This window comes from Urocitellus parryii, chromosome 2, assembly GCF_045843805.1.
Source record: "Urocitellus parryii isolate mUroPar1 chromosome 2, mUroPar1.hap1, whole genome shotgun sequence".
Classification (NCBI taxonomy): domain Eukaryota; kingdom Metazoa; phylum Chordata; class Mammalia; order Rodentia; family Sciuridae; genus Urocitellus; species Urocitellus parryii.
Window position 1 is genome coordinate 171,776,622 of NC_135532.1, and position 17,757 is coordinate 171,794,378.

The 17,757-nt window shown below is 40.3% G+C and overlaps 1 protein-coding gene across 1 annotated transcript in view; it reads left to right on the forward strand.

Annotated features, from left to right (window-relative positions):
• The window catches only part of Kalrn (kalirin RhoGEF kinase), a 440,727-nt gene that overhangs the window by 237,025 nt on the left and 185,945 nt on the right, over positions 1–17,757 (forward strand). Inside the window, exon 31 of the mRNA XM_077795355.1 lies at positions 1,400–1,502. Coding sequence (XP_077651481.1) covers positions 1,400–1,502 — 103 coding nt within the window. The remainder of the gene's footprint in view (positions 1–1,399; positions 1,503–17,757) is intronic.

Sequence of the window (17,757 nt, forward strand, 5' to 3'; positions counted from 1 at the left end):
ACTTAGAAATGATCTGCCAGGGAGAAACTGCTTTTTCTGATGAGTGGACACTGTACATGTACACATGCACACGTGCACACGTGCACACATGCACACAGGTGAACCCCTGCATACACACGCATATCCACATAAACTCAGACACCACATTATAATTGTTTAGGCTCTAGAAGGTGGATTCATAATCGGTGGCATTTTGCACCTAGGCTGAGATTCTCAGGCATGGAATTCTCATCTCCCAGTACTCTCACTTTTCCATAAGCAGCATTGGAGTCTGACTTTCATAAAAGTGTCCATGGGAAAACTGGTTTTCTCTGCTAATTACCGCAACCCCAGTCCAAATCTTCCAAGTTTTTCCTGACACAGACCATTCAGCCATTTCCAGGCATTCAGTCCCTCTGGTACCCCGCTCGGGGTTCAGTGCAGAATCAAGGCACAGTTCTAAAGCAGAGAGTTGCATAGTTTCATGGACATGGGGCATTAATACGTCTAAACACCAGGAGTCTAGTCAAAAGACACTGAGAAGCACAGCTGGCCCAAAAGCTGCTGTAGAATCTGTAACTCTTATCCAATCTTTGAGAAAATGCTTTGGCCTTCTGTGTCAATTTAAGATTATCACAGATAGACCTGTAGTCCCACAGCTATTTGGCAGAAGAATCACTTGAGCCTAGAGATTTGAGTCCACCTGGGCAGCAGAACAAGACCCTGTCTCAACAACAGAAAAATATTCATTTTTTTCTTACCTTTTTTTTTCTTCAATACTGGGAAGTGAGCCCAGGGCCTCACCTATGCTAGGCAAATACTCTACCACTGAGCTATATCCCCAGCCCTTTTTTTATTTTGAGAGAGGATCTCATTAAATTGCCCAGGCAAGTCCCAAACTTGTCCTCCTCCTATGTCAACCTCCAGAGTTGCTGGGATTATAGGCATGTGCCACTGCACCAGGCTTATTTCATAAACTAGTAATAAGCCAGCCATCAACCTAAATTAAAACACATAGAAAAACTATTTCAGTGTCCTATACTCTGAAGTTATTGAAAATGACCCTGTCCACTGGATGGAAGCCTAGGATACACATCTTCCTACTGCCTGCTTTAGATCCATACCCAGTTAAAAAAGAAAAACCACAACTTGCCCCTGTCCAGGATGGGCCAGAGGAGTTATAGGGAGAGATCAGTTTGCATTCAGTTATCAGCATAGTGATGATATGTTTACTAAGTGCTAGAAGTGATGTTGTTAAAATCATATAGGGCTGCTCCCTTTAGCAGGATAATTGTAGACAGATCCCTGCTAGAAATGCTGAGGCACTGCTCTGCCACCTAGCTGGAAATCCTTGTGTGCTCTAAACCCACAGTTGTTTCCCCCCACCCCCACCCCTGTTTTCTTTCTCTTCTTCCTGCAGGGATGGAGTGGAGGATATTGACAGCCAGGGGGATGGGAGCAGCCAGCCAGACACCATCTCCATTGCCTCTAGGACCTCTCAGAACACAGTGGACAGTGACAAGGTAGGACAGAGTCCCAGTCTTCCGTCCCCTGAGACTTCTTGTTGGTTTAAGCACCCCTGGAAAGTTACCCTCAGAATTCCTCCCACTCAGGAGCCAGTTGTCTCTTTGTGTCAGCAAAGGGGACAGAACAGGACCAGACTCTTAAGCTGAGAGAGTCATACAGAAGTGGAAGGGTGAACAGTGGGAGAGGTGAGGTCGAGGAGTCTGGTATCTCTGAGATGCCCTGCCTGGGCTGCTTGGGCTACTTTGCCTTAAGGGAGGATGAACCTCAGAAGATCTGAGGTTGGGATAGTTTCCTGAGACCCCAGTGGCTGTGATCGGTTCATATTTATCATGATTTGAATGGGGCTTATCTCAAAATTAGATCAAAACCAATGGTTTGGGAAATGGCCTCATCGATGCTACTTGATAGGGGCCTCTCATCCAAAAGGACTTATGGATAAATGATGCTTTCCTGTGACCAGGTTACCGGGGCTCAGTTCCTGAGGGGCAGGAGGATCAGGAAATGATGTATGAAGGATGGAGTTATCTAGTAAGAAAGCCTGGTCAGTTGCTCTCCCACACCTTGGAGCCAGCAAGAGTTAGGAGCTCTGAGAGGGAGGGAACACAGGAAGAGAAACTAGAAAGACTCCATGTATTTGCTCAGGTGCCTGCATAAATTTTCAGCAGAGGGAGAAAAGGGTCCATGTCCCAGCCTACTTGCATTTGCTTACCTCAGAGTCCAAAGAATGTGAGGTAACCTTTTGCTGCATATTTCGATTTTATTAATAAAATTATAGGTTTTCAAATCATATTTGGCCCTAGTTTATCCAGACCTAGTATTTCAACCTGATCCTTCAACCTCAGGCAGCAGGCTGTTTCCTTGATTAATTTTAATTTCCTGAGTATGGGTATTTTTAAAAGATGATCTGCATTCATTAGGATTTTTCCTAATTTTTTCTTTTCGGGGAAAAAAAATAGCCACTGAGACTTTAACAGGGGAATTGTGTCCCAATTTTGGCACCCAACTACCCCAACTATCCTTTCTTAGACTAGTGTTCAAGGGCATTCAAGGTGATTCTGACCTCTGCCTTCAAGTTTTTAAGCCAATTTTTAATATCAGAGTGGATGGAAAATTAAGTTTTTTACACTTGTAAAAACATGCAAAGAAAACTATTTCTGTACTTTCCTGTCTCCTCTAATTTATTGTCTAGCAATATGACTAGAATACATTATGAATAAAAGGTATTCTAGAATACCTTATGAATAAAAGTGTTCCTTTGGGAACAGTTAATGAATGGGTGGTAGGTCAAGGGCAGTATCGCCCATGTTCAGACATAGGCTATTGGTTTCCTGGTCCAGGGGCTTTATTCCTTCCAGCTGCTAATCCGTCTTCCCAGAAGCCCTGAGGTAGACACAGACCCCTGTTCTAGGGCCCTTTGTCATAAGAAGACCTTGCTCAGCTAATCTTTTTCCTTCTGGCCAGGTAAGTGAGGCTAGATTAAAAGACCTCCAACAGCAGGCATTTCATTATTAATGAGGGATCTTAATGCTTACCCTTTTCTTATAAGTAAGGAAACTGAGGCTCAGAGAAATGAAGTGGCTTACCTGAGAAAATTCTAGTGGTTAGTGAAAAAGCAGGAACTAGAACCCAGGCCTCCTGATTGACAGTCATGTTGTCCTTTCACTCTAGAAGTTAAAGTGTTAATCTCTCAATGCTGAAGTTCTTCTAGCTGGTCAGTCTCTCTGTACATTCCTCACAAACTTCAGCCACTTGTGAAAGCACCTCACATGTGCGGAGTTCTGTGCTGGATACTGCAGAAAGATATGGACTGTTCGTTGAGTGTGAATCCCTTTTTGTCCAATTTTTTGTTTCCTGTCTGTGTCTATCCCAGGTCATTGGTCTCTGATGAGGGCAGGGGCTGTGTCTGTATGTTTCACTGCAATAATCCTGACATACAGTGTACCTAGAGGCTCAGGAGACATTTGTGAAATGAATGAATAGAGGGCACACAGTGCCTGGTCTCATGGAAACTCAGGGTTGAAAGGTAGCTAAAACCAGTGTCCTGGCTGTAGCCAAACTTATAGACATTCTATTTTTAAATATACTTAGACGTTTCCTTAGCTACAAGAAGAAAGTTTTAGTAAGATGAAGAACCTGACCTACTAGGGACATTAACCCTCAACTACCTTCTCTGACCTTAGGAGAGATAAGCAGAAGGTGGGAGATGATGAGAAATCTTATGTCCCATATACAAAACCTGAAGAATCACATAGAAATAGTCACACTTTCAAAATAAAATAAAGAAAGAGTCTATTAGTGAGCAAGCACTATAACTTAAAATGGTCTCACTCTTTTAACCCAGAGCAGTGATAACTAGGCAGCCATGTGTCTCCTTGTGACCTGTTCTTCCTGTCATCAGTAAAATCATTTGTTGGCATCTTGAATTAATAGAATTCATAGATCATCAGGGTCAAATTCCCCTCTATCTGTACTAGAAGGCCATAAACCCCAGTTTCTAAGTGGGCAGATGAACGGTCTCTGGAGAAAAGAAAGATAACAAAGTAGACTGATTTGGGTAAGCTGACCTGTATTCAACAGAAGGGAAACAGGGTGACCGTGGGGAAGGGAGAGGACAGAGACACCTCATAGAAATCAGAATCATTTTAACAACAGATTTCTAAAAATGTGCCCCAGTCTTTCTCTTTTGATGCAGAGAAATGACAGCAATGTGGCACTGTTGGTCTGGTAGATGAGGAGATCATAACTATTAACAGCCTAATAACGACCCACCCGAGGAGCAGCAGTGCTACAAGGTACCCCTGAAATTGCTTCTCATGTACTTTGTATGCTGTGCTGTGGGGGAAGAGTTTGGACACACCTGGATTCAAATCACAACTCTGACACTCTCTGTGCAACATTGCATAGGTTACAGTGCCTTAGTTTCCCTACTGTAAAACATGGGCAATAATACTATCTCTCTGAGTCATTGGGAAGATGGAATCTATTGCATTCCCTTGGTAATTGTAAGATGTTCAGTAAAGGCTGTTTTCTACCCTTCTAAGAGGGCAAAATTTTTTAGCAGACTGAGGATCTTTGCAAGTTCTTGAGCAGAGTTCTGATCTCTGGCTCATCATTATTAACATTTGTTAAAAGCTTCTTCTCTCTGTTAGACTTAAAGTGGTATAGCTTCAATTTACCTGTCTGTAAATCAAAGAACTTTTCTCCCCTTTCCATTTATACCCTCTAGAATCTTAGCTGTAGACTTTTTGTTAGCATTGGCTCATGGGTTACATTTCATAATTTAATGGTTTAATATCTATTACTATCAGACACTGATTTAATGCTGAAAGTATACCACATTTGGCCAGTGGCAGCCCCTAAGACTAAATATTTGAGATACTTGTGCCTTTTTTTCCAGTAGGTTAAAAGTCCTCACATGTTCCTAGAAGTTCCTTGTATTAAGATATTTTTAGACCCTTCCATTTCATGGTTGCCTCCTCTGGATTTCCTCCAATGCATTTTTGTATACAATGGGGTATCTAGAAGGGTATTTAGCTCGTAAGTGATCTGATGATGTGAATGTAGCTCCTTGATTGAGGGCTGCTATTTTCAAAGTTCTCCCTAATGTGGTGCATCATGTTTAGTAGGTGTGTCTAATGTTGGCTCATGAAAAACCTCAGTGCCTTCTGCATAGACTGCCCTTAGTTTAGGCAGATGACTTAGTAACAAGAGTATAGGACTTTTGTGTCCCTTAGATTTTCTCTTGTCAAACCCCATCCCAGTATTCCAGCATTTTAAATACAATCTGTCCAGCACGTTAACTACATCTTCCAGCATTATTGAATAAACACAGTCTTCTATGGCTTCATCCAAGTTCTTGCTTTGGGGCAAGATTAAGGACACAAGACCAATATGCCCCTCTTCTTATTTCTCATTCAGGGTTTGGCATGGGGAAACCCTCTTGTCTGACTCTTCTTCAAAGTCTTGAGAGAAAGAAATTCTACTAGTTTTCTCTATAGGAGAGAAGCTATAAGCTGTAAATCCTCCCTTGATAAGGAAACAGTCTGTTATTCATAACTGTGCACTAAACCCTGACAAAGCCAGTAGGAGTGCCTCAGTACATAAATAGCATTAATAGCTTTCCCAGCATTGCTGTTGTACCATTTCTGATGAACCTAAATATTTAGGTTCTACTTAAGCCAGTCCTATGCAAAAGTATTATTTTTAAGGAAATATTTTTTGAAGGCTTACTTTGTTGCATAGGAGTCTGAGCCCCCTATGTAACTCAAGGAATATGTTCCTGCTACTCTGTGCAGGACATTCTACTAGAGTCTTTTGCCTATGTGTGTATTATTGAATGATGGGGCTTTGCAACCCCAGATTAAAGATATCTAGAATTATAGAATTCTAGTCAAGTAAGCCTGAGTAGTGAAGTGGCAGAAAGAAGAATCTTGTTGTTTAATGTGTTGCCTGCCAAGTAATTTCTAACTAATGGTAGAAAAGTGGCCATATGCACGGTGATGTGCCCACTGCATATATTTAGGGTAAACATGATGGAAACATTCAATAAATGTTTATTGAATTAAACATTATAAACCCATTCTATTAGGAATACTCTTCATCCAAAAATCACTATGAGTTTCTAACATGTCCAGGCTGGCTGGAGAGAGAGAAATTGGAGTGAAGTTGAGTTGCAGGTACTATTCTCTACAAAAATTGTAAGGGAAAGAACACTGCTGAAACATCCCAGGGCTAGTGTGCAATTTATATGAGGAACTTCAGTGTAAAGCCAATGTGACCTAAGATATAGTGTGGCCAATAATACCAATGTGCTAAAAGGAGCAGGGAATTTCCTGGAGAAGCCTGAAAATTTGAGGAGCTAACTCAACAGTTTTTAAACTCTGAATTGTCAAATTAATGTACTGGGTCATGACTGAAATTTTGCTTTATTGATTGGGAAAGGAGGCTCAGTCAGTGATGGTAAGGGCCCAAATAAGGGAAAAGTCAGAAGATTCTTAACAGTGTCACTGCTACTTTGATAACAGACTGCTACATGATATCTGTGTCAAGGGGTGAGGCAGCCTAGTGATAGGAGCCTTCTGAGAAGAGAAGTCCCATAGAGCCTCACCTGGTTCATCAGAAGTTGACAGTCCCTGCACCCCTATACTGGGAACACATAATAGGACACTAGATGCAAGGATGGGAGTCAGAGAAAGGTCCCTGTCCCTGTATTAATGCATTGGTGAGGATGTAGTCCCTATGTTGGTGCACTGGAGAGGGCCTACCTCCTGAATTGGTACATTGGTAAGGTCTTAGCTCCTCCTGTATTGGTGAATCAGTGAGGGTGTACCTGGTGTTGGTGCATTAATGATGACATAGTCTCTGTGTTGATGCATTGGTGAAGCCCTAACTCCTATGCTTGTACAATGGTGAGGACCTCACTATTGTATTGCTACATTTGTAAGTGCCTTGCTCCTCCTATGTTGGTGCATTGGTGAGGGCCTAGCTCCCATGTTGGTGCATTAATAAAGATGTACCCCCTTGTTGGTGCAGGTCTAGCCCCTGCTTTAGCATATTCCCACCTCTTTCTTCATGTACTTTGTTGAGGCCTGACTTACTCTGTGGTAGGTGCTACTCTTCCTGTTGGGAGTTCTGCAGTGAGTGAGACAAAGCTCTACCAGCCTGTAGCTTACATTGTTGTAGGTAGGAAAGGAAAGTATCAGAAAAAAAAATGTTGCATTACTAGTCTCCTGCTAATTGCATTGGAGATAAAAAGCCTTCTTGGCTTTTTAAATTAAATATAAGAAATTATTTTCCCCAAGGGATTTCCCCCGCCCCCATGGATAGAGGACAGATCACTAATGAAAAGTTGGAATCTCTTCATTTAAATGAATTCATAAATAGGAAAACATAGCCCCAGAGAACACAGATGGAGATACTCCAAGGAAGCATCTAAGTTCAATTCATTAAAAGTGGAGACTGCAACCAAGATTCCTGCACACATGATATATTGAAGTGTGGTAGGGAAGGGGCAGGGTCTAGGAGCAAAGGCAAATAAATATGAATGTGGTTTCAGCTGGGGGGCAGGGGCAGCCCAGTCTGATCCCTTCTGGGACCCAAGGGCAGGAATCACACAGACTTTGCCCTGCCTAAGGCAAGAGACCTGGACTTTCATGTCAGCTGTGAGCTATGGGCCCCCAATAGGCACAAAGAGCTGAGGTATGGCTGCACTGGCAGGAAAGGGGAACTGGGTCGGGTGTCAAAACTGCTGCGGGGAGAAAGATGATATAGTAGAAAGGGAATGGATTTTGAGATCAGGTCTGGATTCAACCCCAACCACTTGCAAAACCTTAAGAGGTCACTTCATCATTTTTGCCTGAGTCTCCTCATCTGTATGATGAAGATATGATTTCTCCATCCTGGGGTTTTGGAGTTTCTCCCCTCCACACATTTCCAATACTAGGGATTGAAACCAGGCATGCTGAACCACCGAGCTACATCCTCAGCCTTTTTTATTTTGTTTTGAGACAGGCTCTTGCTAAGTTGCCAAGGCTGACCTTGAACTTGGAATTTTCCCCCCTCAGCCTCCAGAGTAGCTGGGATTACATGAGTGCCCCACTGCATCCGGCACCTTCCCCAGGCTTTGAAGGAGTAGTTGAGATTCTGTCTAGATGAATATCTGGGACACAGGTCCTGTATGGGTCTCTGTCTGGGTAGTCACAAGGCACTTCTGTGCAAGACAATAGGCAGTGTGCTCCCTAGAGTTTTAAGGGGCCACAGGTTACTGTGTTTGCCACTGAAGAAAAAGCAAAATATCTGGAAATATGGAGACTCAGAAGCACTGGAACTAATAAAAATCTAGTTCATACTAAGCAATATTTTTCTCTTGTCAAATTCTTAAGAACCATCAAGATGACCAACCCAAATTAGATCTTTGCCATAGTGATGGTGTGTCCTATTCTGCTGTGCTCCCTACACAGTCCCACCACTTGCAGATGACCAGCACTTAAAGGCACTTGAGGGCCTCAAGGAATTCTGGGTCTTAAGGAAGGATCTACAGCATTTCTGTTGCTCTGCCTCTTAACTCAGTAGGCCTGCAGGCTCATAAACTATTTCTAGATAAGGAGAGATTATGGTGCCTCCCTTTAGGAACAAAGTACTCCCTAACCCTTAAATAAATACCTGGGAAGACTGTACAATTACACTTCCTGTTACCAGGGCTTAGAATAGACATATCTGAACAACATAATCTTAATTCTCTGCCACACCCCATACCTTATAGTATATTGTATTATAATTGCCATATAAATTTTAGGCAGAAGGATTCCAATTTTTCTCAACATCTTAGTAGTCACTCCAAAGTAAGAAAAATGCCATTTCTACAATTTAAGTCCAGTTTGGTTTTTTTTTCCTTTATTAATAATTCAAGTCCAGGACTGGATTTGAAAGTGATTTTTTTTTTCCTTCAGTTTCTTTATTACCCTTATCAGCAATGGGCAGGTGGCTGGAGGAGGGAAGGTGGCAGCAGTAGGCAACATAAGCAGAGGAACCCAGGGTCTTGGGGACACTTGAGGCCCCCCTCTCTGCTGCTCTATTACTTCCCCAAGACACAACTCCATTCTTTCCAGAGTGAAGTTCAGCACAGCCTAAGTGCGAAGCTTTAGAGACCCATTGATGAAGTGTGAGGACTTGAGGTCATAGGTTCTCCTCTAAATCAAAAGCTTCTCACATCCATGACTAGCTTCCAGCTGTTGCACACCACTGATGGGTATGAGCTACACTTGACTAAAAAATACAACTTAGGTCACAGGGCAGAACCTCTCATAATGGTGTTATTTTACTTAATACTCTCATTTATATTCTGTAGCTTGCAAACTTCCCTCAGGAAACCCTTCGGTAAAATTGCCAATCTTCTGAAAAAGCAAGTAAATTTCATAGAATACAGCAACCTGTGAGTAGTTTGACTGATACAGGCAGGCTGCAAACCTGGAAAGTGCCCTCATACCACTCAGGGCACTTCGGCCTCCATAAAATTTCTTTGTTCCAGGTGGTGGCATTGCACAAGTACAAAAAGCAGAAATAGGGAAACAGGAAGCGGAGATTTACTAGTAGATTAGATGGATGTGTGGAAAAGCTTCGAGGGTGATGGGAGGCCAGATTCAACTCAGGGGGACTTTGGAATTTGGAATCATAGAATCTTAGGGAGGAAAGAAAGTGCAGAGATCATCTGGCCCTCCTCCTTCGGCCTTTTTAAAAAGAACAAAGTTACTTGCTCAGAATAACAAAACTAGTTAATGGCCTAAGACTCTAACCCAAGTCAGTCTCCCGGTCTGTTAAATCAGATAGCTCAGCTTTCCCTTGTAGCAGAAAACAAACACTATCTTACCCGTTTCTCCAACTGCCCCTGCACCACCCCACCCAGCCCCAGGGAATGCACAGTAACCCAGAGTAAATTACTACGTGGTTCAATAGTCCAGTCCAGTGTCTCTGGGTCTGTCATGTGGCAAGTATCAGTACCTATCACAGACTCCTGGCTACCAGTAGTAGCGACTCACGTCATGGCCTTGGTGGGTGTGTGATTCTGCCCCAGAGTCTTCTGGTCTCCCAGGCAGATTCCTGTTGGGCTCCAGAGCTTGGCAGAGAGCACAGAGGGGATGCTGCAAGGCTGATCCCTGCCTGGGAGCTGTCTGGGAAGAGTGAGTTCCCAGTACCAGCTCAGCCCTGCTGCAACCCTGCAGCAGTTGAAATTCTATTTTATTGTTAAATTTTGGATGGAAGAACAAAGCAAATCTGAGAAAAAGCCAAGATGTTAAAGTGGATTAGCTGGCAACAATCCAGGGCAAACAAGACCCAAGTGAGTACTCCTTCAGCCCAACACATTCTGCTGGAGACAAGAGAGGTGGCATGGATGGAAGCAGGCAGAGGTGGAGAGTGAGGTTGCAACTTGCAGGGGAAGGGTTGCTATGGAATATTCTGTGCAGAATATTCTTGCATCTTATCTACCCTTTTCTCTTTTGGCATTTTTTAGAGAAAAATTATTTACGTACAGGACAAAATGACTAAATCAACCTTGTCAAAGTTAACAGTAGGTGGAGCAGACTGGGAAATTATGTTCTTCAAAAGTTATGTTCCTAGAGGACTAGAAATGATGTTAGGAATATGGTATCTGGAGGTAAGCTCTTCCAGCAGGGATGAACATTAGCTTTTCTTTTCTTTTTTTTTTTTTTTTTTTAAGAAATTTTGCTAGGCAGCAACCTTTGGAGCCAAAGCAGCCTAGAATGGATGGGGCAGGCAGATAGTGGCTTTGAAGCCATGTTTCTGTTGAAGCTGGAGCTCCCATTTTGGGGATGTGCTGTGGCATAAAATGACACATGTTATCTGAGGCCATGATGTAGGCCAGGGAAAGCCTATTGGGCTGACAAGTGGAGAAATACTACCCTGATTCTTGACCTTGAGCTTTCATTGAAAATTCTTGCTTAGGTTTTATCTGCCTTAGGTTTTATCAGTGTCAATTCTCTGTTTTCAAAGGCTTCTGCCAGCCTGTCTGCCATTACCAATGTGGTAGATGGCTAATGAGAGTAGGTGGATTTAAGGGTATGTGGCTTTAGAGTGAGATGATGTGATCCTGTTGTGGAAAGCAGAACTTTGCCAAGAAAAACAAATTTGAATGTCCTCTATTGTGGCTTCCTACAAGAGACACAGTGAGGGCATAATTTTTGGCTCAGGACCTCTTCTAGGAGCAGTAAGCAGCGGGTGCCAGCTAAGAAGGGCAGTTGCTTCTAGTAGCTCTTTTTTTTTAATGAGAAAACTGTGGGAAGGAGATGCAGAACTAGGCATATGGGGCCAATTACAGATGTTTACTCCTATTTTCAATCGATTTTCTCTGGCCCCACTGCCAGTCAGTCTTTTACCGCTCCTCCTGCCTGTTGCCTGTGGTTATGTTGGAGCAGTCATTTCTTTGAACCAGGACTGCTAGTTTTCCATCCATTCGTAGGGGCTTAAAGTTGAGTCTTACGAATTCAGAATGTTCCTATACTGTTTTGTTTTTTTAAATCATCTATTTGGTTCTATCTGAAATTGCTAATTGCAGACATATACATACTGACTAGAATTTCAGGAGCAAGGTTCCTCCATTCTACCTGGCCCCTGTTGATAATGACCATGGGCTGCTTTGTGAAAACTCTCATCTACATTGCTTTCTTCCCTGCAAAGGATTTTAAACCTTTTTGAACTTTGGGATGTACTGGGTGGGGAGGAGGTTCTGTATGCCTATATCCTGACTCCTGCAAGCTTTGTCCTTTTAGCTGCACGAGGGGCTTTGACAGTTTCACTCTGCTGGTGCTTACTCACAGATGGAGACCAGATTGACTTAGTGACTCAGTGTCACCTGGGGCTCAAGGGAGCAAGAGGTGTTTGGGGGGTGATGGAAATGTTCTGTACATCCTTCATGGCAGATATGAGCGATAGGCATTCTCAAAACCCATAGCATGAAGAGTGAATTTTAAGGCATGCAGTGATTTGCTGCAGGAGACTGGGAGATGGGTAGGATGCTGAATGTGAAGATTCATCCAGTACAGGAGCCAGCTGCAATGGATGTGTGTGATCATGATAGTGAAATTCATTGTTTTCTTTTTCTTAATATTTTTATGTGTGTTTTTTACGTCACTTAATTCATCAACAATTTATTTGAATTCCTACTAACTGCCATGTACTATTCTAGACACAGAGGATGTGGCTGTGGGGGAAAAAATAAGCAAATCACCTTAGTTGCTTGCTTAGAGCTTTCTCTGTTGTGCTGATGTTAGCCCAGATATGCTCAATTTTGAGACATTGGGAATTCAAAAAAGGAGAAATAAGAAAGTTCTTCTAAAAACAAAACAACAGAATAGTCAGGGATTCATAGTTTATCATAGGGAGATACTTAAAAATCATGCAATATAAAATCTGCAATGCATGTTATCCCATCTGACCTCCCCAACCCTCTTTACCTTTCTCCACCCACTGTAAGAACAGTTCAAATTTTTGATGTCTCTTTTCACACAGCCTGTTAAAAGGGAATCTTTATTGCATTATTGAAAAAATTATTGAAAACTCTTAAAAAGAAAGATTTTTAGGTTAGGTTCTCTAACATTTAAATTTAGGATAAACTGTGAACAGGAACATAGAGTTCAAACCACTAATTGTGTTATTTAGAGAACAAACTACTAGGAATTACCACTAACACATCAGCAAGGAGGAAACACTATCAATAGAAAATAATTGAATTAGTTGGAGAACAGGACATTATTTCAAATATATTGGTACATTGGATTCATTTTTTTTTCTTTTATTTTTCTTTTATTTTTTTTTTATTGGTTGTTCACAACATTACAAAGCTCTTGACATATCATATTTCATACATTAGATAGAAGTGGGTTATGAACTCCCAATTTTACCCCAAATGCAATTTGCAGAATCACGACTGTTACACATCCACAATTTTACATAATGCCCTATTAGTAATTGTAGTATTCTGCTACCTTTCCTGTCCCCTACTATACCCCCTCCCCTTCCCTCACATCTTCTCTCTCTACCCCATCTACTGTAATTCATTTCTCTCCTTGTTTATTTTCCCATTCCCCTCACAACCTCTTATATGTAATTTTGTATAGCACTGAGGGTCTCCCTTCATTTCCATGCAATTTCCCTTTTCTCTCCCTTTCCCTCCCATCTCATATCTCTGTTTAATGTCAATCTTTTCTTCCTGCTCTTCCTCCCTTCTCTATTCTTAGTTGCTCTCATTATATCAAAGAAGACATTTGGTATTTGTTTTTTAGGGATTGGCTAGCTTCACTAAGCATAATCTGCTCTAGTGGATTCATTTTTTATTCAACAAAATTTGAGTGTCCACTAATGACCAGATAGGTACTATTGAGATTCTAAATGTATAGAAATAATCTCTGTCCTTGTCTTCGGTTCCTATCGAAGTATCTTGTATGAGATAACAGAGTGGCTACCTTCGTGTCACATGTATTTATAAGTAGTACTTTCTTTATGAAAGTTGCTGTGCTAGGTGGCAGAAAAGTTACAAAGATGAGTGTGTCAGACGAGATAGTACTTACCACACAAAACACTACATTTGGTATCAGAAGGATGCCTGCTTTGAAAGACAAATTGAGCCTGGGAACCAGGGAAGACTTGCACCAGAAGTGAAATTTGAAGTTGGCCTTGAAGTTTATCTTCCTTTCCACTCTTTTCCTTTGTATCAATTTTGGCCCCAAAATAATTATTCTAATCATGGACAGTGTGTAAAAGAGCAGTGCCATTGATATATGTTTATAAAAAGAAGTAATTTTTTTTAAAAAAAGTGAATTGTTAGCTCTGTATGAGAACTATTCAGAAATTCCTTCTGCATTATTACCAGAATCTTTCTTTGGTGGGGGATACTAGGAATTTAACCCAGAGCAGGTACTTTACCACTGAGCTATATCTCAAGCCCTTTTTATTTTTTGAGAAAAGCTGCTTAGGGCCTTGCTAAATTACTGAGGCTGACCTCAAACTCATATCCTCCTATTTCAGCCTTCCAAGTCTCTGGGATTACAGGCATGTGCCGCCACACCTGGTTATCCAAAACCTCATACTTTCTCATGCTTGTCTAATTAAACCTGTTTTCCTTAATTATATTAATTCAAGGTTTTCAAAAATGAATTTTGAATCAATAATACATATGCACAGTACAAAATGTAGATATTCTTCTGAAGATAATCTTTAAAAATATAAAGGCTCACATACTCATTTATTTTTTAAAAAATTGGAAACAAGCAGTAGTATACAATAAGTACTCCTTTTTATTTTTTTCCTTGTAACAAATCCGTGCAGTCGTTTCATGGCAGGATTTTAAGCTGCTTCATTCTTTTTTTTTTTTTTATTGCTACATAATCCCCAACTGACAGTACACTTATTTAACTTCTACTCATGAGTAGAAGGGATGTTTCTAATCTGTTGCTATTAATAACAAGGCTGTGCTTAATATCCTTATATAGATATTGTTTATTTACACTGTGAGTGTATTAACAGGATAATAATTTCCCATAAATAGACTTACTTCAAATTTTTGAGTAATATGTCAAATAACTCTCTTCAGCTATGATATAAATTTATACCCCCCAGTGTATATGTACCAGTTTCCCCCAAAACTTATAATTTAATCTGTCATCAATGTTTTTTAATTTTTTCAATCTGATGTCAGATCCTTTAAAAATAAGTCTTAATTTTTGCTCTTGTATGTCTTAATTAACTTCCACTATTACAACTGTATTATTTTCTATCATTTTTATTGGAATGTGCAATATCAAATCTGCACTGTTACCTAAATAAGAGTCATGGGCTGGTCTTATTAACATTTAGAAACTTATTTCTATGGATACAATGTATTCCTAATTAGAAATAACTGATAGATTAAACCTTAAAATGTTTTCAAAATGTTCTGGCGGGCAGTGACACACACCTATAATCTCAGTGATTCAGGAGACTGGGGTAAGAGGATTACAAGTTTGAGGCTAGCCTCAACAACTTATAGAGATCCTATCTTAAAATTTAGGGAAAAAAAAAGTAAAAAGGACTGGGTATGTAGCTCAGTGGTAAAGCACCCCTGGATTCAATCTTCAGTAACCCCCCCCCCAAAAAATGTTTTCACAATGTTGTATATGAACATACAAACAAAACTCCATAATTTAGTGGATAACAAACTATAAAGTAATTACAAACTGTAAAGTAAGCATGCATATAACAACCATTCAGGTCATGAAATCATGTACTATCTGCCGTCCATAATCCCCAATGCCATCCCTGGTCACAGCCCAGAGTACCCTAGAAGTAACGTTCTCATAGCATTCATAATGTCCTTACTTTATAATTTGTTTCCTCAATAAGTGTAGTTTCAATGTGGCTGTTTTTACTGACTAGACTGGCACCATGGTTATTCTATTGTGTCTTGCTTCTCTTTCTAAACAGTTGTTTTTATAGGATTCATCCATGCTGATGTGTAGGGCTGTTCATTTTCCTTATTGTATCTATTGTATGAAATAAAATATCAAGATGTATTAATCCATACTGTGCACAGAATGAGGCCATTGTGAAAATGTTGCAATGGATATTCTTGTGTGTATGTGTGTGTGTATCCCTGTGCATGTGTAGTTTCTCTGGGGTATAAAACTAGGAATGAAGTTGCTAGGTGACAGGATGTATAAGGATATCTTTAGCTTTCCTAGGTGGTGTCAATTATTTTTTTTTAAAGTACTGCTACCATATGTACACTCCTAACAGTATGGATACAATTTTCCATCTGCATCCTTACCAGTACTTGATATTGTTAGACTTCAAATTTTTGGTAAATCTGGTAGGTAAGTAATAATACCAGCTTCTGGTTTTAATATGCATTTCTCTAATTACTAATTGAGTCAAAAACCTTTTCATAGCCATATTGGGCCCTTGGGTTCTCTTTCATAATGTCCCTGCCCACATCTTTGACCTAAGTATCTAGTGGATTGTTTGGTGCTTTTTTTTTTCATGCTTTTTTAATTCACTGCTAGAAGGCTGAAACATAGCTCAATGTCAGAGCACTTGCCCAGAATGTGTGAGACCCTGGGTTTGATCTGCAGCATCACAAAAAATTAAAAATAAAAAAATATAACTAAATAAATGAAAATATAAAAATGCTATAATATAGTAAGGATTAATTCCCTTCTAAGCACTCATATCTTCAAGATATTAGCCCTTTATTTCCTATTCATGTAAATATCTGTTCTCACTGTGTGACTGGTCTTTTCATTGTCTGTTTTGCATCTTGATAAACATATAATTTTATTTTTGAAGGTAATATATTGATAAGTTAGAGACTTATGTGATGTGACATATGAATGGTTTCTTATATTTAGTATTTTAAAATATAGTTTAGAAGAGTGTAGCAACATGAAGACAATATATAATGCAGGTTTCTGTCAATTTCTAAGGATACCTCTGTTTTAATGAAAGAATAAGAACTAGCTGACTTTTTTTTCATGGTATTGGAGATCAAACAAGGGCCTTGTGCATGCTAAGCAAGTGCTCTACCACTAAGCTATAACCCCAGTTCAAAAGTAGTTGATTTTAAAAAAATGTATTTGTTACATTTTGCTCTGTTCATTATGTGACATATATTAGAGTTAAATTAATGAAATGTGATAGAAAAAAGATGACAAATACATTGGTTTTGTCACTTAGCTCTCTGACAAACAGATCCAAGACCTAGGAAAAAGGTCTTTACATAGTTTGCTAAACACCTGTACCCACAAGAAAACCTATCAAATCTTCATGCTACGCACAGTCCTTATAATCCTGATCCTCTAAGTTCCTCAGCCTTCAAGAGAATTAGGAGAAAGTCACTTCTATGTAAGCACACTTATTGTCATGAAGGCTAAGCCATTGACAGTAAGAGGGATGCAGAAAAGTTATGAAAACAAGAGCTGACAGAGGAGTTAAAAATTCCAACACATCTCCTGCAGCTGTTTCTCCTTGGTACCTATCACCATTGCAAACTATGTAAGTATCTGTGTGTTATGTGCCTTCTCCACCAGACTTTAAGTCCAGAAACTTGTCTGCCTCACACCTGTTGCATCCCCAAATCTATCATAGTGCTGACTCGTAGAAGGTACTTGATAAATATTTGTTAAATTAATAAATTAAGAACAAGCAAACACAAGGTAATATGTTTGGCATTGTGGGCAAAAGAGATCTAGAAATGGAGACTGACTATAATTATGAAAATCAAAGCTCCTGGTTTGGGAAGATCAGAGATGTCTCAGCCTTGAACTTTACTAATTGGAGGTAGCATTGATGTTGGGAGTGGGAGGAAGATCATTCTAAATGGATCAAACCGCATAGGTGAGGCAGGGAGAAAGGAAAATATCAGATAAGTGTGAAGCCTGGAATCTGTATAGTTGTTTGTGGGTATGAATGATTGGTTAGGTCAGCTCATGGCAGATGTCAAGTGTCATCAGAGGAATTTAGACTTGACTCAGTAGCACCCAAGAAACACTAGGCTTGTTTTAGCATGATGGTCAAAGAGTTACTTCTACCATCCCCGTGACTCATCAGTGTACTTTTTTTTCTCTCATTCTTTCTCTAGACTCAGAAGGAGTCCAGTCCACAACATTCTGAAGCTTACTTTGTACCTATCTGTGGTACTTGGTTCCTTACGTCTCCTCTTTCTCATACAGTCAGGCACCTCCTTTTCCTCTCCCATCTAACATGAAA